The 13,624-nt window shown below is 38.4% G+C and overlaps 1 protein-coding gene across 2 annotated transcripts; it reads right to left on the reverse strand.

Moving 5' to 3' along the window:
* Window positions 1-778: 778 nt before the first annotated feature.
* On the reverse strand, window positions 779-8,319 carry rmnd5b (required for meiotic nuclear division 5 homolog B). Of its 2 annotated transcripts, none has more exons than XM_034689806.1 (10): window positions 7,970-8,319; window positions 5,547-5,721; window positions 5,226-5,368; window positions 5,013-5,150; window positions 4,721-4,821; window positions 4,324-4,490; window positions 3,937-4,102; window positions 3,682-3,784; window positions 3,425-3,579; window positions 779-1,940 (listed from the first exon to the last, which is right to left on the reverse strand). In XM_034689806.1, the coding sequence occupies exons 2-10, from the start codon at window positions 5,683-5,685 to the stop codon at window positions 1,877-1,879; spliced, it is 1,176 nt and encodes a 391-aa protein (XP_034545697.1). In that variant the 5' UTR covers window positions 5,686-5,721; window positions 7,970-8,319; the 3' UTR covers window positions 779-1,876. The 2 variants fall into 2 exon arrangements, with proteins under 2 accessions (XP_034545697.1, XP_034545698.1); XM_034689807.1 differs by having other exon boundaries at window positions 7,685-7,976.
* Between the last annotated feature and the right edge of the window lie 5,305 nt (window positions 8,320-13,624).

Here is a 13,624-nt window from a genome sequence, read left to right on the forward strand (position 1 = left end):
TGTTAGAGGATAAATATTTACAATAAAAGTTGCACACACGAAAGCGGGAAATGCAAACATTCAACAAAATTAATGACAGAAGTACGAAGCGCTAGCAGTCTATCTGAAGAACACTCGAAAAGAAGTGATGAATGATTGTCAAAGAAAGAAAGAAAAACAGGAAATTCAGTGAAAGTCCACACAAAACATGTGCTTGAACCCATTCCAAATGAAACCAAGATTAAATGCTTATCATATACTCTGAACTCAAACTGAGTGTGATGTTGCATTGGCTGTGTGAGCTATGCTGGTGCGGTGCTTGCTGAACAAATGAGCCTCACTAGAGAGTGAGTTGACATCACTATTTTAAAGAGAACACCAGGAACTTGCACTATAAGTATTGTACATCCAAATGGCTTGGATGTTGTGACACGCTTTCCCTAAGTGTACATCACTGGATGAATAATATGTCCAAACACCTGTAACACCCAAACTATCAGCCTCTATAGTGAAATATGTGTAATCTTTGTTCAAAATCAAGATTTGTTCCTTATATAAATGTACACCTTTAATACTAACTGCAGAGTGGGGTATGAACTGTAACAATGAGCCCTGAGGTAATGTATGGATTTCTATGTTTCTTTTCTGACTCACTCTAAAATAAAAGCAAAAATCCTACGCAGTAGAGGCATTTTTCTAAGTGTATTGTTATTAAACAACAGCCACAATGATCAGAGGACTCCCCCACCCACAACGAGTAAAGCTGAATCACAAGCCTACAGCCACTGCAAGTCAGACCATACGGCTACCATCACACCACTTTACATCTCCAAATCACATGGCGTGCAAGCTTAGGGTACACAACGCAGGGCAGAGTGACACGATGGCACAGCAGACATGTGAGCTGTCAAGTTGTTAGTTGTGAAAGTTATGCAGTAGTGTTGATTATGCATTTTGCTGTTCAGTTTAATTTACTATCTTACATGAGGCAGTTGCAATGAAAGTAGAAACAGAGCACATTTCACAGTAGTATATATTTTTTGTTTCCTTTTTGTCATTGTTTGTTAAATACATACATGGAACAGGACAAATGGCTTCTACAATGAGGAAAATCTTGCTGGTGCACTCAGTCCCAAAATTTGAAAAAAGGTGTTCCATCATCGGTAAGTCAAGTGTTCCTCTGACCAAACGGATACATCAGCCGATAGTGACTTTCAAGCTACGTGTTGCCTTTATTACATGAAGGAGCAGTAACCAGAGACAGAGCTGAGAGTTCAGTTCAAGACAGACCTCCACATGTCCCTTTACCAGCAAATAATAAACCTTCAACACAGTTTGTTCTCTGCACTTTTACTCATTAAATAGAAGTTAATTACCCTTGTGAAATCAGAAACTGCTCATCTATACCATTTGTACCCACACACACTCATCCATAACCATTCAACTGCTTCTGTCACAAAAAAGAAAAAGATAAAAGAAGCAGTCATCCAACTCAAACAGTCGCTAAAGCCGAGAAAACAAACACTATAAAGTATTACATACTTTAAAAAGATAGGCCTATAACTCTGCAGGTATTTGCAAATGACTCAATGAATGATCCTTTTTCAGAGGTGCTTCTTCACGAGGAGGTTGTCATCTCTGACACACTCCTCATCTACTACAGGTTGTAGTTGAACCTTCCCGCGCTGGACTCTGTATACTATGCAAAGTTAGATGGTCCGAGGTGGGTTAAAGGGTGGCCGAGGCTGTCCAGAGGAGCACAGGGATAAAACCTTAATGCTTACAATAACAGGCCGAGAGGCCAGGGACAGAAGAGAAAGGGCCAGAGCAAATGGTCCTGGAAAAGCAAAAGAGCTCCAGGGGACTTCATCCTTACTCAAGAGGAGAGCATGCGATATCAAAAGTAGATCTGCTTGGCATGTGATGGATTCTGCTCCATGGGGCAGTACGGACATTTCAACCTAAGGACGAGACAAGGGAGGATAAAGAGATTAGGGGTCAGGTTGAAAGGGGTGGGTAATACCCGAGTACTCATTTTGGACATGGAGATAAACTGACCCTCAACCGTAAACTTTTTTTGGTCCATCTATGATTCTCTGAACAGATTGCCACTGATAGCATTCAGTGCTCTCAGTCAGACGTCAATATTTTGACAAAGATAAACAAATGGATGAGAGTGAAAGCTACGTATTGCTCAACTGCAGACTTAATAGAACAACTAGTGAGTTCTACGATTCACTGTTTATTAATCACCAGCATTTTTGTGATGCTGGGGTTGTTTTTGCTGAGAGTGGAAATGTAGTATGGGAAAGCTGCCATGAGATTTTTTGTCTGATCTGCAAAGTGCGGACCAGGGATGCAATGATAAAGACATTATGATGGTAAGATTATAGCCTGAGGAATGATCATGGAATCACAATTTTCAGTAGTATCAAATCACATGAACATTCTTTTGAAATGTTAACCATCAATATCATTTTAATTATTATATTAACATTTATTTATAAAAAATAATTATTTATCTATTTATTTCTTGTGTTCATCTGATCTTGTTGACTCTACCTTATTTTTAACTTTTCTTTACACTATTGTTTATTTTATTCATTTTACTGTGTTGATTTTCTTTTATTTTTAAGTATTTGATTTACAATCCTGCCTTTTACAATTTACCATTGCTGTTGTTTTCTGTCTCTGATATTCTGTGAAGCACTTTGGGCTGTATGTTTATATGTATGAAAGGTGCTATATAAATGAAGTTGAGTTGAGTTGAATCACTGACTGTATGACTATTTTGTTTCCCACAGACTTCCATAGACTACATGATCAATTGTCTTTGTTTATGTTGCACTGAAAGCCCAACTCTCACCACTACACCACTGGTTGTAATTGGCATGTATATATTTAATCCCCTACCAACTCAATGCTTGAAGTAACTGAAGTAACCGGTCACAGGAACTACAGACTTGGTTAGTGCTCATGTCCATGATAATAGCATTTATGGAGTGTTAGAAAACCTGTGTCTCCTGGCAAAATAATTCAATAACAGTGAATACGGGAAAAAACACAAAATCCCCATCCCTAGTTGTAATGAGTTTGGACAGTTCAATGGATAGTACAAGTCGTTTTGCCTGATCTGATTTAAATATTAACATTTCATAAAGGTGATTTCTTCGATTCAAATTAGTTTTAAGATAGACATTTTATAGATTTTTTTTTAACTATAATAATAATTTTAAGTTTCCATGTTTCATATTTTTATTTAAGATGTGTTTTTTTGCAATGTAAGTCTTTGGCAGCTGCCTTTCAGTGCAGATGTTACTTTAATTACTTAATTATTTGATAATTATTCACTATGAGTGAGAATCTAACAGAACTGTGATCCACGATTTTCACAACCCTACTTACTACATTGATATAAATGTATCAAGCTGTCTCTGTGACTTACTTCCCAGCATTAGTCAGTTTGTTGAGGGCATCTCTGGAGATGACGTGACCACAGATGAGCTTCATGGGAGGATTGCTTTCTGAGGTCTGCTGTCTGAGGATGGGGCAGGCGAACACAGAGTGGTACCAGCACTTCTTCCCGAGGTCAATTTCAATCTGTATTCAAACAGGCGGAGGCGCAACATTAATCAATCCAGTGGTAGAAAAAAAAAAGGGAAAGCCGAGCTGGAGGCACTTTAGACTTTTATAAAGACTTACAGGCAGCTCATCTTTGTGCGTCCAGACTCCACTGCACTGTCTCTGTTCGATCACCTGCTTGATGTTCATCAGCACTGGCAAAGCCATACAGCCTGATGCAAAACTGCAGAGAACCAGAGACAGCAGCATTGATCAACTTGAACTTAATCACACAGGTTTAAATATACTATGTTTTATCCTTATCATCAACTTTGGTATGAATATAAAAATGTTAAAAGGAAACCAGAGAAGATGTCTAATGTGATGATTTCTAACCTAACACTGAGCGGAGACTCTACAGAAAGGCCCAGTAAAGCACAGGCATCCCTGGTGAAGATGTTACAGATCTCTGCCCATTGATTCGTCTCCAGCAGACTGCGGTACGGAGAGTTATCGATGCCATGACGCAGGTAAACCAGACTGCCCATCAGGATCTGAATATCTGCAGAACAAAGAATATATAATTTAAGTGCTGTGTGGTTAATCTTAATGATATTGCATATTTTCTTGAGTTGCTATAAAACAATCCCAATTGTTGTAAGGATCGTGAGAGAGGCCAAACACCATCAGGTTTGAGAAGAAGTGGATTTGCAGCTCAAGTAGGGGGCATCTTGGTGTGTTTGTGCCTTAAATGTCACTATGATACCATTTTTTATTATGTACCTCTCTGGTGCTGAGAGGCGAAGGGCTGAAAATGCCTGGCATACTGCAGGGCCTCCATTTGGTTGCTAATTCCTCCACTGAGAAGGCTGATGAAGTACAAGCGGTGCAACTTGAATTCTAGACTGCTGTTCAGGTCCAAAAGCCGTTGCCGATTTGTCACGGCCCACCTGAGAAGAACCGGACAGAAATATGTACATTATACTATGTCAACATAAATAAAATATGATCAACAGCCTGAGGTGTTAAGTGTTTAGTATTTTAGTCCTTGTGTCAATAAAACTATTTAAAAGTCTATCTCCGTTTCTGCCAGTGTTCAAAAAGTAAATATCTTTCTCTTCAAAGAGATAACAACAGGATAGTCATAGATAACGACAGATAAAGAGAAAAGGAAACATACTCCAGTGCCGGCCTGAGGTCCTGCATCCTCAGTGCTTCAAGGATTCTGTTGAGCTCCAGGAAAGGCTGCTTCATGCTCATATCTATAACTACACCAGACTCCTGGGAAACAAACAGGAGGATTTTGCATAATAAGGGATTCCACCATTTAATTAACCCAAACTAATTAAAATGACCACACAGTATTTGAAGCTATGCTATGATGCATACACTGCATTAATGCTGTTTAACAGAAACCATCATAAAACCATTTGGGTGATTTTGGGACAACAAACATAAGCTAATTTATTTACCTGACAAAGATCCTCTGCTACACTGAGCATTCCTTGTCTGTACAGGTGCTCCACTATGGTCTCACTCAGGTATTTCTGTCTCTCTGGGGTGTCCCACACAGTCTCTGCCACCACAGCACTGATCTCTGCATCGAAATTCTGGAAGGGGGGATATCAGAGATTAAGCATATGGTATTAAAATCAAATAAAGAGGAAGAGACTAGGTGTCCTTACCCGGTCAATGGCTTTGCCCACTTTTGACACGCTGCCATGGATGTCCTTATGTCTGGAGGCTAACATCTGCACTGTTTCTTTGATATTCTTACAACACTGTGCCATCGTCTGAGATAGCACTGATAAGTCTGCATCTTGTACTCCTGCAAGAGATAAAGAGGTTCAGTCTTCATATCTACAATAACATGTGACTGATGAGATATGATACAGCAGCCATAAAGCAGAACTAGAGGGCCTCTCTGTTATTTCAGAGCTTAAAACATATAACAGTAGTGAAATCTTTTTTTGGCATGTCAGATGATTTGTAGCAGATTTTCTTACCAAAAGCGACTAGCTGTCCTCGTATCTCACAAACACTGCGCAGAAGCTCATCTAGCCTCTCCTCAGACTGGTGGCCATACATCACGAAGCGATGGAGCACCTTCTCCAGTTCCCGCTCGACACATGCACACTGTTCCATGGTTCAGACTGGAACACACACACACTACAACAATAACTGGATATAAGAGAAACAAACAGAACAAAGGCAGAAAACACAGGTCAGTGCCAAGTAATGCTTGAGTTCTAAAGCTAATGTCCATTTAGAAATCAAGGGTTTTTATACATTTTTATCAATGTTGTTATTTAAGCATTTTTAGAGTTAAAGCAAACAGCAATACATTGGGAAGATTCATCCGTAAATTTGCTTCCTAATGGTTTAAAATGTTGATTAGACCTTACTTAAACCTCCCTGTATTATTTGCTTAATCTGACCCACAGCTCAAAACCAAAAGATCAGTCATTTTTAATAATCTTTGACTTGTTTTAAATTATGTTTTCAATGTTTTGATATAGAAATTTTTGTCCACTATTATCATAATACATTGAACTTTGTTTTTAAGAATTTGGATTAAGATATTTATTAAGTAGGAGCCTTTCCTTCAGAAAAAAAATCCTGTGGTTAAATGCTACCTCGTTTTCAAAATATAAAAAAAGTCTTGTAAACATTAGGCAAACATCATATTTTAGCCCATCTGGTGCAAAGATCAGGCTTAAAAAACTAATATTCCTCTCTATGAAGCCTGCAGTTAGCTTTGATTCAATCACCAAAACAGAAGACTTCAAGGATACTTCAAAATGAGTCGTGTCCAATATAATTTGTTACCGTCCCAAAGCAGTAGCCTGCACACTGCAAATAATTTGGCACTTGCCAAGATTTTAATTCTTAGATTGAGACATGTTAGATGCATCACCTTGTTTTAAAGAGTTATTTACCTGTTTTAAATCTTTGTATGTATGGTTGAATCTTAAATTGATTATGAAAATATATTTTTTGTCTCCGTTAGTCTGGGAATCTTAAATTGTGTTAATGACTGTTAAAATAAGCTACGTTGGTTGTCTCACCTTCAGTCTCATCAAAATAAAACTTGTTTAAAGATTGAGTGACAACTTCAAGTTGCTTGATCTAAGAATAACACATAGCGCATCAATTCAAGACACAATTTTATTGATTGCTCATAGTTCTGCTGTGCAAAATGATTATATCAAGACACAGCATATTCATAGTTTTATAATAATGAGTAATTTTGTACTTAAATTGGTGTTTTCTTGTCCCCAGGTCTTAATTTGCTCAAATTAAATATACAAAATAAATAAATGAGATTTTCTTTGCTTATATTTAGTATATTTCACTTACAACTGTGCTGTAGAAAATTTGTTTTCAAGTAGTTTGAGCTAAAAAACAAATCAGCATATTCTACTTATTTCAACCCTTTTTAATACTTTTCAGAGCCTGCTTATTTCTAGATTTAACAATCTCATTTTAAGATGTCTTGTCAAGTAAAATTATCTTGCTGCATGGACAGATAATTTCACTAGTTTTAATACATTTTCACCTTAAATTGAGTTTTTTTCATCCTATATTTAAGGTACCCTTTTATGCAGTGCAGGGTTTGATTACACTGAATTGTGACACAGCTGCGTCTCGAACGAGTCAGCACAGAGGAGAGGTCTAATGTTTGAGAGACCTTTCAACGCTGATAGACAGAGTTTGATCGGGAAACAACACAATACCGCCCTGGTTAAAAGTTTGGCCTAGTGTAACAATGCTACCAACTAGCTGGGCCTTGACAATATGAAGAGCAGGGACACAGTGTACTCTGCGGCCTGCTGTTTACTAACGACTGCGTCTATCTAGCGTGTCAGCTGTATGATTTAATCCCCCGGTAACAAAAGAAAATGTTGCTCAATGGTTATATTTGATGAGATAGCCCGACTTCCGACACTCACCCCACCGTATTAGATAAACAAATCGTGATAGCCTCCCCTGGAACTCGTTGACTGTAGAAAATGTCCACCTAGCTAACAGAGACCGTAACAGGGCTAACCAGTATTTAACAGTTTCTTCATTAATATTGAAAAGCTCGACTTTTATTTCCATCTTCACGACATGTAAATGTAACATGACGCACACTGCTCACCATGTGTTGAGTCATTCTGCCGTGATGTAAGGATATTATAATGTCAGCTATCTCTCGGCTAACATAAACAAACGCTGTGACAGAGGCTGGCTAGCTACAAAGGTTTGCTAACACAGTGTAAGCTATCTGGTTTATTTCAGCCAGCTGCTGACAGACAAGGCCGAAAGTGTTTCAGGAAAGAGTGACAACCCGCTAGTACCCTCCATATTGTTGTCTCTCTAGCGCTCAAAGAATATACCGCCTTTAAACGTAATAATACCAAATGTTGAAAGAAATATCACTCACCTATTCTGCTATTTAGTTAGCAAACATTAGCGTTAGCCTCTTGCCTGTTATGGCAACACTTCAGCGGCAGCTTTAATGCTGCGGAACTTCCTGTGTCGCATTCTGCGTTACCTCCACCTTCAAAATAAGAGCGGTCTGCTCTGCGACATCAAAACAGACATCTCTGAATTAAGATAGACGCTTTTCAGATTTGGTTGTTTGACTTGATATGTTTGTAGACAACCGAGTAGTCAAGCTGGAAGAGAGTGCACTGTGTCCATAGTACACTTATGGATAATAAAGAGCATACTGTTTTGCTTTCTTCATTGACCCAGCAGGGACAGCCGACAGAGCAGTCCAGTGGTGAGTCCTGAGCAGAGGTGGGTAGAGTAATCCGAAACAGTACTCAAGTAAAAGTACTGTTTCTTTATAATGATGTTACTCAAGTAGAAGTAAGAGTACTCATAGAAATAAGTACTTGAGTAAGAATAAATAAGTACCTAAAAAAAACTGCTTAAGTAGTGAGTAACTTGTGAGTAGTATCATATATAAAATTGTATTGTATTGGAAATGCTAATAACAATGTGAAGTGCAAACTGCCTTTAATAAAGTGACATAAATAGGAAAATGCCAAAATGAATGCTGTTGGGCATGGTTTACTTTCAAACATTAAAGAAAGAGAAGCTGCACTGTGCTCAAACTAATGTACCCGCTTTCATTTTTTAAAACAAGCTGAAACTTCAAACTGTGTCTGAGATGTGATCAGAACTCCAGAACATTAATACTCCAACATTACAATAAAAAATATATCTATGCCTTCCAAACTTTCTTTTTTAACCTTTAACTTATTTTCAGTACATCATTAAAAATCATAACTTGAAAGTGCTAAAACAACTTGGAAGTATTTAAAAAGGCCATGAACTCAGTCCTGAATAATCTCTGAGGTGACTGTTGAGCTTCAGAAGCAGCTATTATCAGCATGCTACCTTACTGATCTTATAAGTTAGTTTAGATTACTTTCCAACATTTCAAACATGCTTTTAAGGTTTTTATGTTAACCAGTATAATCTTAAACGTACCTAACTGATAACTCACCATGACATGTTTTTAAGATTTAATATTAACTAGTACTATCCTTAGCTTACCTAACTGATTACTCGCCATGACATGCTTTTTAAGATTGAATTGTTCTATAAGCTCAAGATTTCCACCGTATAGAACAAAGTAAGCAGCGCATAATGTGACTGTTTCTCCTCGTCATTTAGAAGTTATGAGAGCTGCTGGGTGACCTGGGGGTCGCCCTGGGTGCCCTGGCGGTACCTGTTTGCTTCCGTTCTGGGTCCTTGGCTTGTCCCCTGGCCTGGGTCTCCCGCAGCGCGTTGGGTCCTTCGGCCTGACTGCTCTCGCGGCCAGGGTGCCGGGCTGAACCGCTCGGCTGATCTGACCCAAGTGGTATCATCTGCACCAGTGGTGGTCTTGTTACACAAATAGAACACAGCACGGCGGCAACCCTCTGCGACCCAAGCTTCAGTAATGATTGTGGACACTTAATAATTAGTATCACCTCACGGTGTTTTTGGCGTCATGGTGAGATGGTCCCTCTCCATCTAAGTGTCTTAGGTCTCTCTCTCCTTCTCTTTCCCTGTCCCTTTGTATATCTTTGTGTATTCTTTTTTTTAATTTATTTTATTTTTTTGGTCCACCTAGTTGTGCACGCCCTCTTTTACAGAACATGATATTAGCTGTCAATAAAAGATAGGCCAGAGTTTTAAGAGGGATGGTGATGGTCGCATGCACACAGTCACAAGCACAGAAGAAAAATGTTTTCTTTCCTTTCTTTTGCTGCAAGAATAAATTGCATTAATAATTGACAGTTTGTGACAAACATGACACAAACCAGAAATGTATATGCAGACAAGAGAAAAGAGAAAAAGAAAAAAAAAAAAAACTATATAAAATGAAGAAAAAAAGGAATGGTAATAGTAGCGACTGGACAGCCCCATGTAACGAAGTAAAAGTACATATTTTTTAACACAAATGTACTTGAGTAGGAGTAAAAAGTACTCTAGAAAAACAAATACTCTCAGAAGTACAATTAAAAAAAAAAAAAAAACTACTCAAGTGCATGTAACGAAGTAAATGTAACTCGTTACTACCCACCTCTGGTCCTGAGTAGGGATGCCAACATTCTCACTACTAAATAAGGGACAGGTGCCATGGTGGTGTGAGCATGATATGTGAATTCAGAGTATATTCACATTCTGATTCAACTGGAAATGCAGAAAGTGCGTATATTCCCTTTAATCCTTACTGTATCATTATGTAACCTCATATGAATGAACCTCAAAGAAACCACAATTTGTCTCTTTCCATCAAAAAACAGGCAAAAGAAAAATTAAATGCAAAAGAGGAGTATGACTCAACAAATGAACTTTTTCCATGGATACTTTTTGCAGCTCTTGACTGACTCAAGCAGTATTTTGTCATTTTGCAAAGCCAGAGATAACTCCTTACATGACAAGTCACAGTTTACAGATATTTGAAGTTAATTTTTGATCAGCTCTGTGCTGTATCTGTTTCTTGAGTCTGACCATTTAATGGCCATCAGAGAGAAAAGCCTCTCCACACTTTTTTGCAGGTGTGATTGGCACATGATCTGCCACTGCCGTTTTATCTGATCTAGGATCTGTAGAGTGCAGTCTGCTGTATTTACAAGAGTTCATAGTCAATATAAGGGACAAATGAAACAAACCAATTTAGCCCTATATACAGGATGTCCCGGCTAATACGGGACAGTTGACAACCCTAGTCCTGAGTCAGAATTCTGTGACCTGGGAAAAGCAAAGAGCACTGATGTACACAGTCGTTGCCAGGAATTCTTGGCCCCCTGAAAAGATATCGCAGTGGGCCCCATCACCACAGACAACCCTACAAAGCTACATATCAATATTATTATTATTTTTTACAATTTCTCCAAATTTAACTGCACAATATTGACCTTCAGACTGTCCACCTCTTTAAACAAGATTATTTGAAGCCAAGCGACTTGTTGAATAACAACAAGGAGGCATTATTTGGTATAATCTAACCTCATGAAGTCAAATAAAACTCTAAAAACTTACAGTTTACTTTCAATCAGATCAGCCACACTTGATGCTATAAAAATATGAAAATTCCCCACTTTAGGCAGGAGACGCGCATCTCACGGAGCTGGAAAGAAATTCTAGAAAATAATTCAGATTTTTTATTTATTTATTCAGACAATTTTAGTTACCTTATTGCAGTTATAACAAAACAAAAGAAAAGCGTAGTAGAAAATACATTTAATTTCTAGCCCATGAAGGGCCCCCCTCCCCACCTGGGCCCTAGGTAGCCAGTCCCACTTTTTCCTCCACTACGAAGCCCCTGCTGATGTATGGTATCCAATGGCTTCAGTACAGAAGCAGTTGCATGTGTGTTGCGTGTCTCCATAGTCCAAGTCTGACAGTATTGTAGTTTGTAGCCTAAAATATATTTCACTGATTAGGCAGAACTTACTATGAAGTTGAGGCTTTAGCTTTTCAGTTAGATTTTAAATGTGTGAAAGACAGATCCTGATCCATCCAAATACCCGAGTGTCTGAGCTAGTGGGTACGTTGAATTTCTACATTGTCTTATGCAGACAAGGCATCCAGCATTAACAGGTTCAATGATCTGTTTGAAAAAAACATGTCCTACTTAATTTTTCAGGGGATTTCAGCATTGCTCAAAATCAGTGTGTGACTATAAAATGTTTTGGGGGCAGTATTAGCTCAGTCTGCAGGGACTTTGCTTAGGATATGACATTCGAGTCCAATTACAGAAGTATCTTGTCGGGCTGGTAGTTGGAGGGTTTCCAGTTAACCTCCTGGATACTGCTGAGTGCCACTGAGCAAGGCAATGAACCCCAGGCTGCTCAGTGAACCCATCTGTGTGCTGGCCCCTCACTCTGACATAACTCTGTCAGTGCATGCCCATAGCACCCTGTTCGCACATGTGAACTGTGTGTGTTCTCTTTGGAGATTGATAAAGTATGTCTTATTCTTCTTCATTAGGGCCTGAGCACCGACAAGGTCAGCGAAGGCCCTCTTCTTCTTCTTCTTCTTCTTCTTCTTCTTCTTCTTCTTCTTCTTCTTCTTCTTCTTCTTCTTCTTCTTCTTCTTCTTCTTCTTCTTCTTCTTCTTCTTCTTCTTCTTCCATTTAATTTTGTACTGTAATGTCATTAATATACAATATAAATTGACAGATCTGAAACTCACTGCCAGTGATTCATCATAGTAAAGTCATTTGTCTCATGTAGTCAGCAAGTATGGCAGTCAAGTCTAAGCAGTGGATCAAAATGTTAGACATTTAATCATATCTTCTTTCAGGAGGACACTCCTGTAAAAGAGATTTTGAATCTCACTGAGGCTTGCCTAGTTAAAGAATTAAATAAAAAGAAAATGTATATCCTTTAGCATAAACTAGCCCAAAATAATCATACCTCAAGTACTTCTCAAGCACTATGATGTTTAGACTGAGCTAACAAAGGAGCTGCAGCTTGTATGGACAGGGCTAAGCAGAGCAAATCACATTCTGAAGGAGCAACTAGGTCAGTTCAAAACAGATGTTTTTGTAATGTGATAGTATATATAGATTCTTACTGTTTGTCATTAATACTACTAGCACCTTAATAACTCAACGTGGGACTGGTCCCTTGTTGAGAACCACCTCCCATAGAGCACTAACACAAGAATAGCCATGTTGAATTTGAGACAGCAAGTCATGTTTATTTATCATCACACTTAGAGGAGGTGCTTTGCAAAATAACATTTGACATTTGTGAACCAGCCCCTCTATCAATCCCTTTGACTTCTAAGGTTGTCATACATTTGTACACTTATAGATCGCCATGTAACATTTTGATTATGCACAGCTTATAGGTGTGTTGCATTGCTGGCGATGAGGGTGGGTCGAGGTCTTTGGAGTGGAGCAGGCTGACTAATCCATCAGTGATGTAGACTAAAGCTCCTCATGGCTGAGGTGCTCATCATTCTTTCCCTCTTAGTCCTCCTCCAGTCTACTGCGCTGCCATAACCACAGAGGCTCAAATTTATTGGCTCCTCCCCACACTTCTGTTCACACCATCTCCTACCAGCACATACATGTGTGTTTGCATGCATGTTTGCTGTACAACCTTTTAGTTTTCTGTTATCATGAAAGACAATGTTTTGCATTGTCACTATAATTTCCAACTTTCAGTTTTTATGTTTAACACATTATAAAAAGATTCATAATGTATACGTCTTAATCATAGATGCACATTACCTGTTAAGATGAATGATTCATGTTTGTCATGACATTAGAGCCTCTAGTGAAATCATTATGTGCATATCTTGAAAGGGTATCCAGAGTCTATCAACACTCCTTAAATTATAATGAGGTTATACTGAACTGATAGTGTAACAAAATGATTTAAAGCTGTTATAGCTCTGGCTAATAAGTCTTATTGCAAATGACACCAAGGTCAAGGACTCAGTGTGGCTATCCTCACTAAAAATGAATGCACCTGTGGCAGTGAAAATTAAATGAGGCATACCTTTTTTTTTTCTTCTTAGTATGTTGACTTTCCAGTGTCAACAGTGATCTTTAAACCTTATGGTATGATATATATGTAGT

Source organism: Notolabrus celidotus, chromosome 8 (assembly GCF_009762535.1).
Source record: "Notolabrus celidotus isolate fNotCel1 chromosome 8, fNotCel1.pri, whole genome shotgun sequence".
In the NCBI taxonomy this organism is placed as follows: domain Eukaryota; kingdom Metazoa; phylum Chordata; class Actinopteri; order Labriformes; family Labridae; genus Notolabrus; species Notolabrus celidotus.

Bases quoted from the DNA above. Each gene is read 5' to 3' on its own strand.
- rmnd5b (XM_034689806.1), bottom strand. From the start codon at position 5,685: ATGGAACAGTGTGCATGTGTCGAGCGGGAACTGGAGAAGGTGCTCCAT. The intron at 5,151-5,225 runs GTAAGGACACCT...CCCCCCTTCCAG, and splicing joins TGGGCAAAGCCATTGACCGG to AATTTCGATGCAGAGATCAG. The intron at 4,491-4,720 runs GTATGTTTCCTT...GGTTCTTCTCAG, and splicing joins GACCTCAGGCCGGCACTGGA to GTGGGCCGTGACAAATCGGC.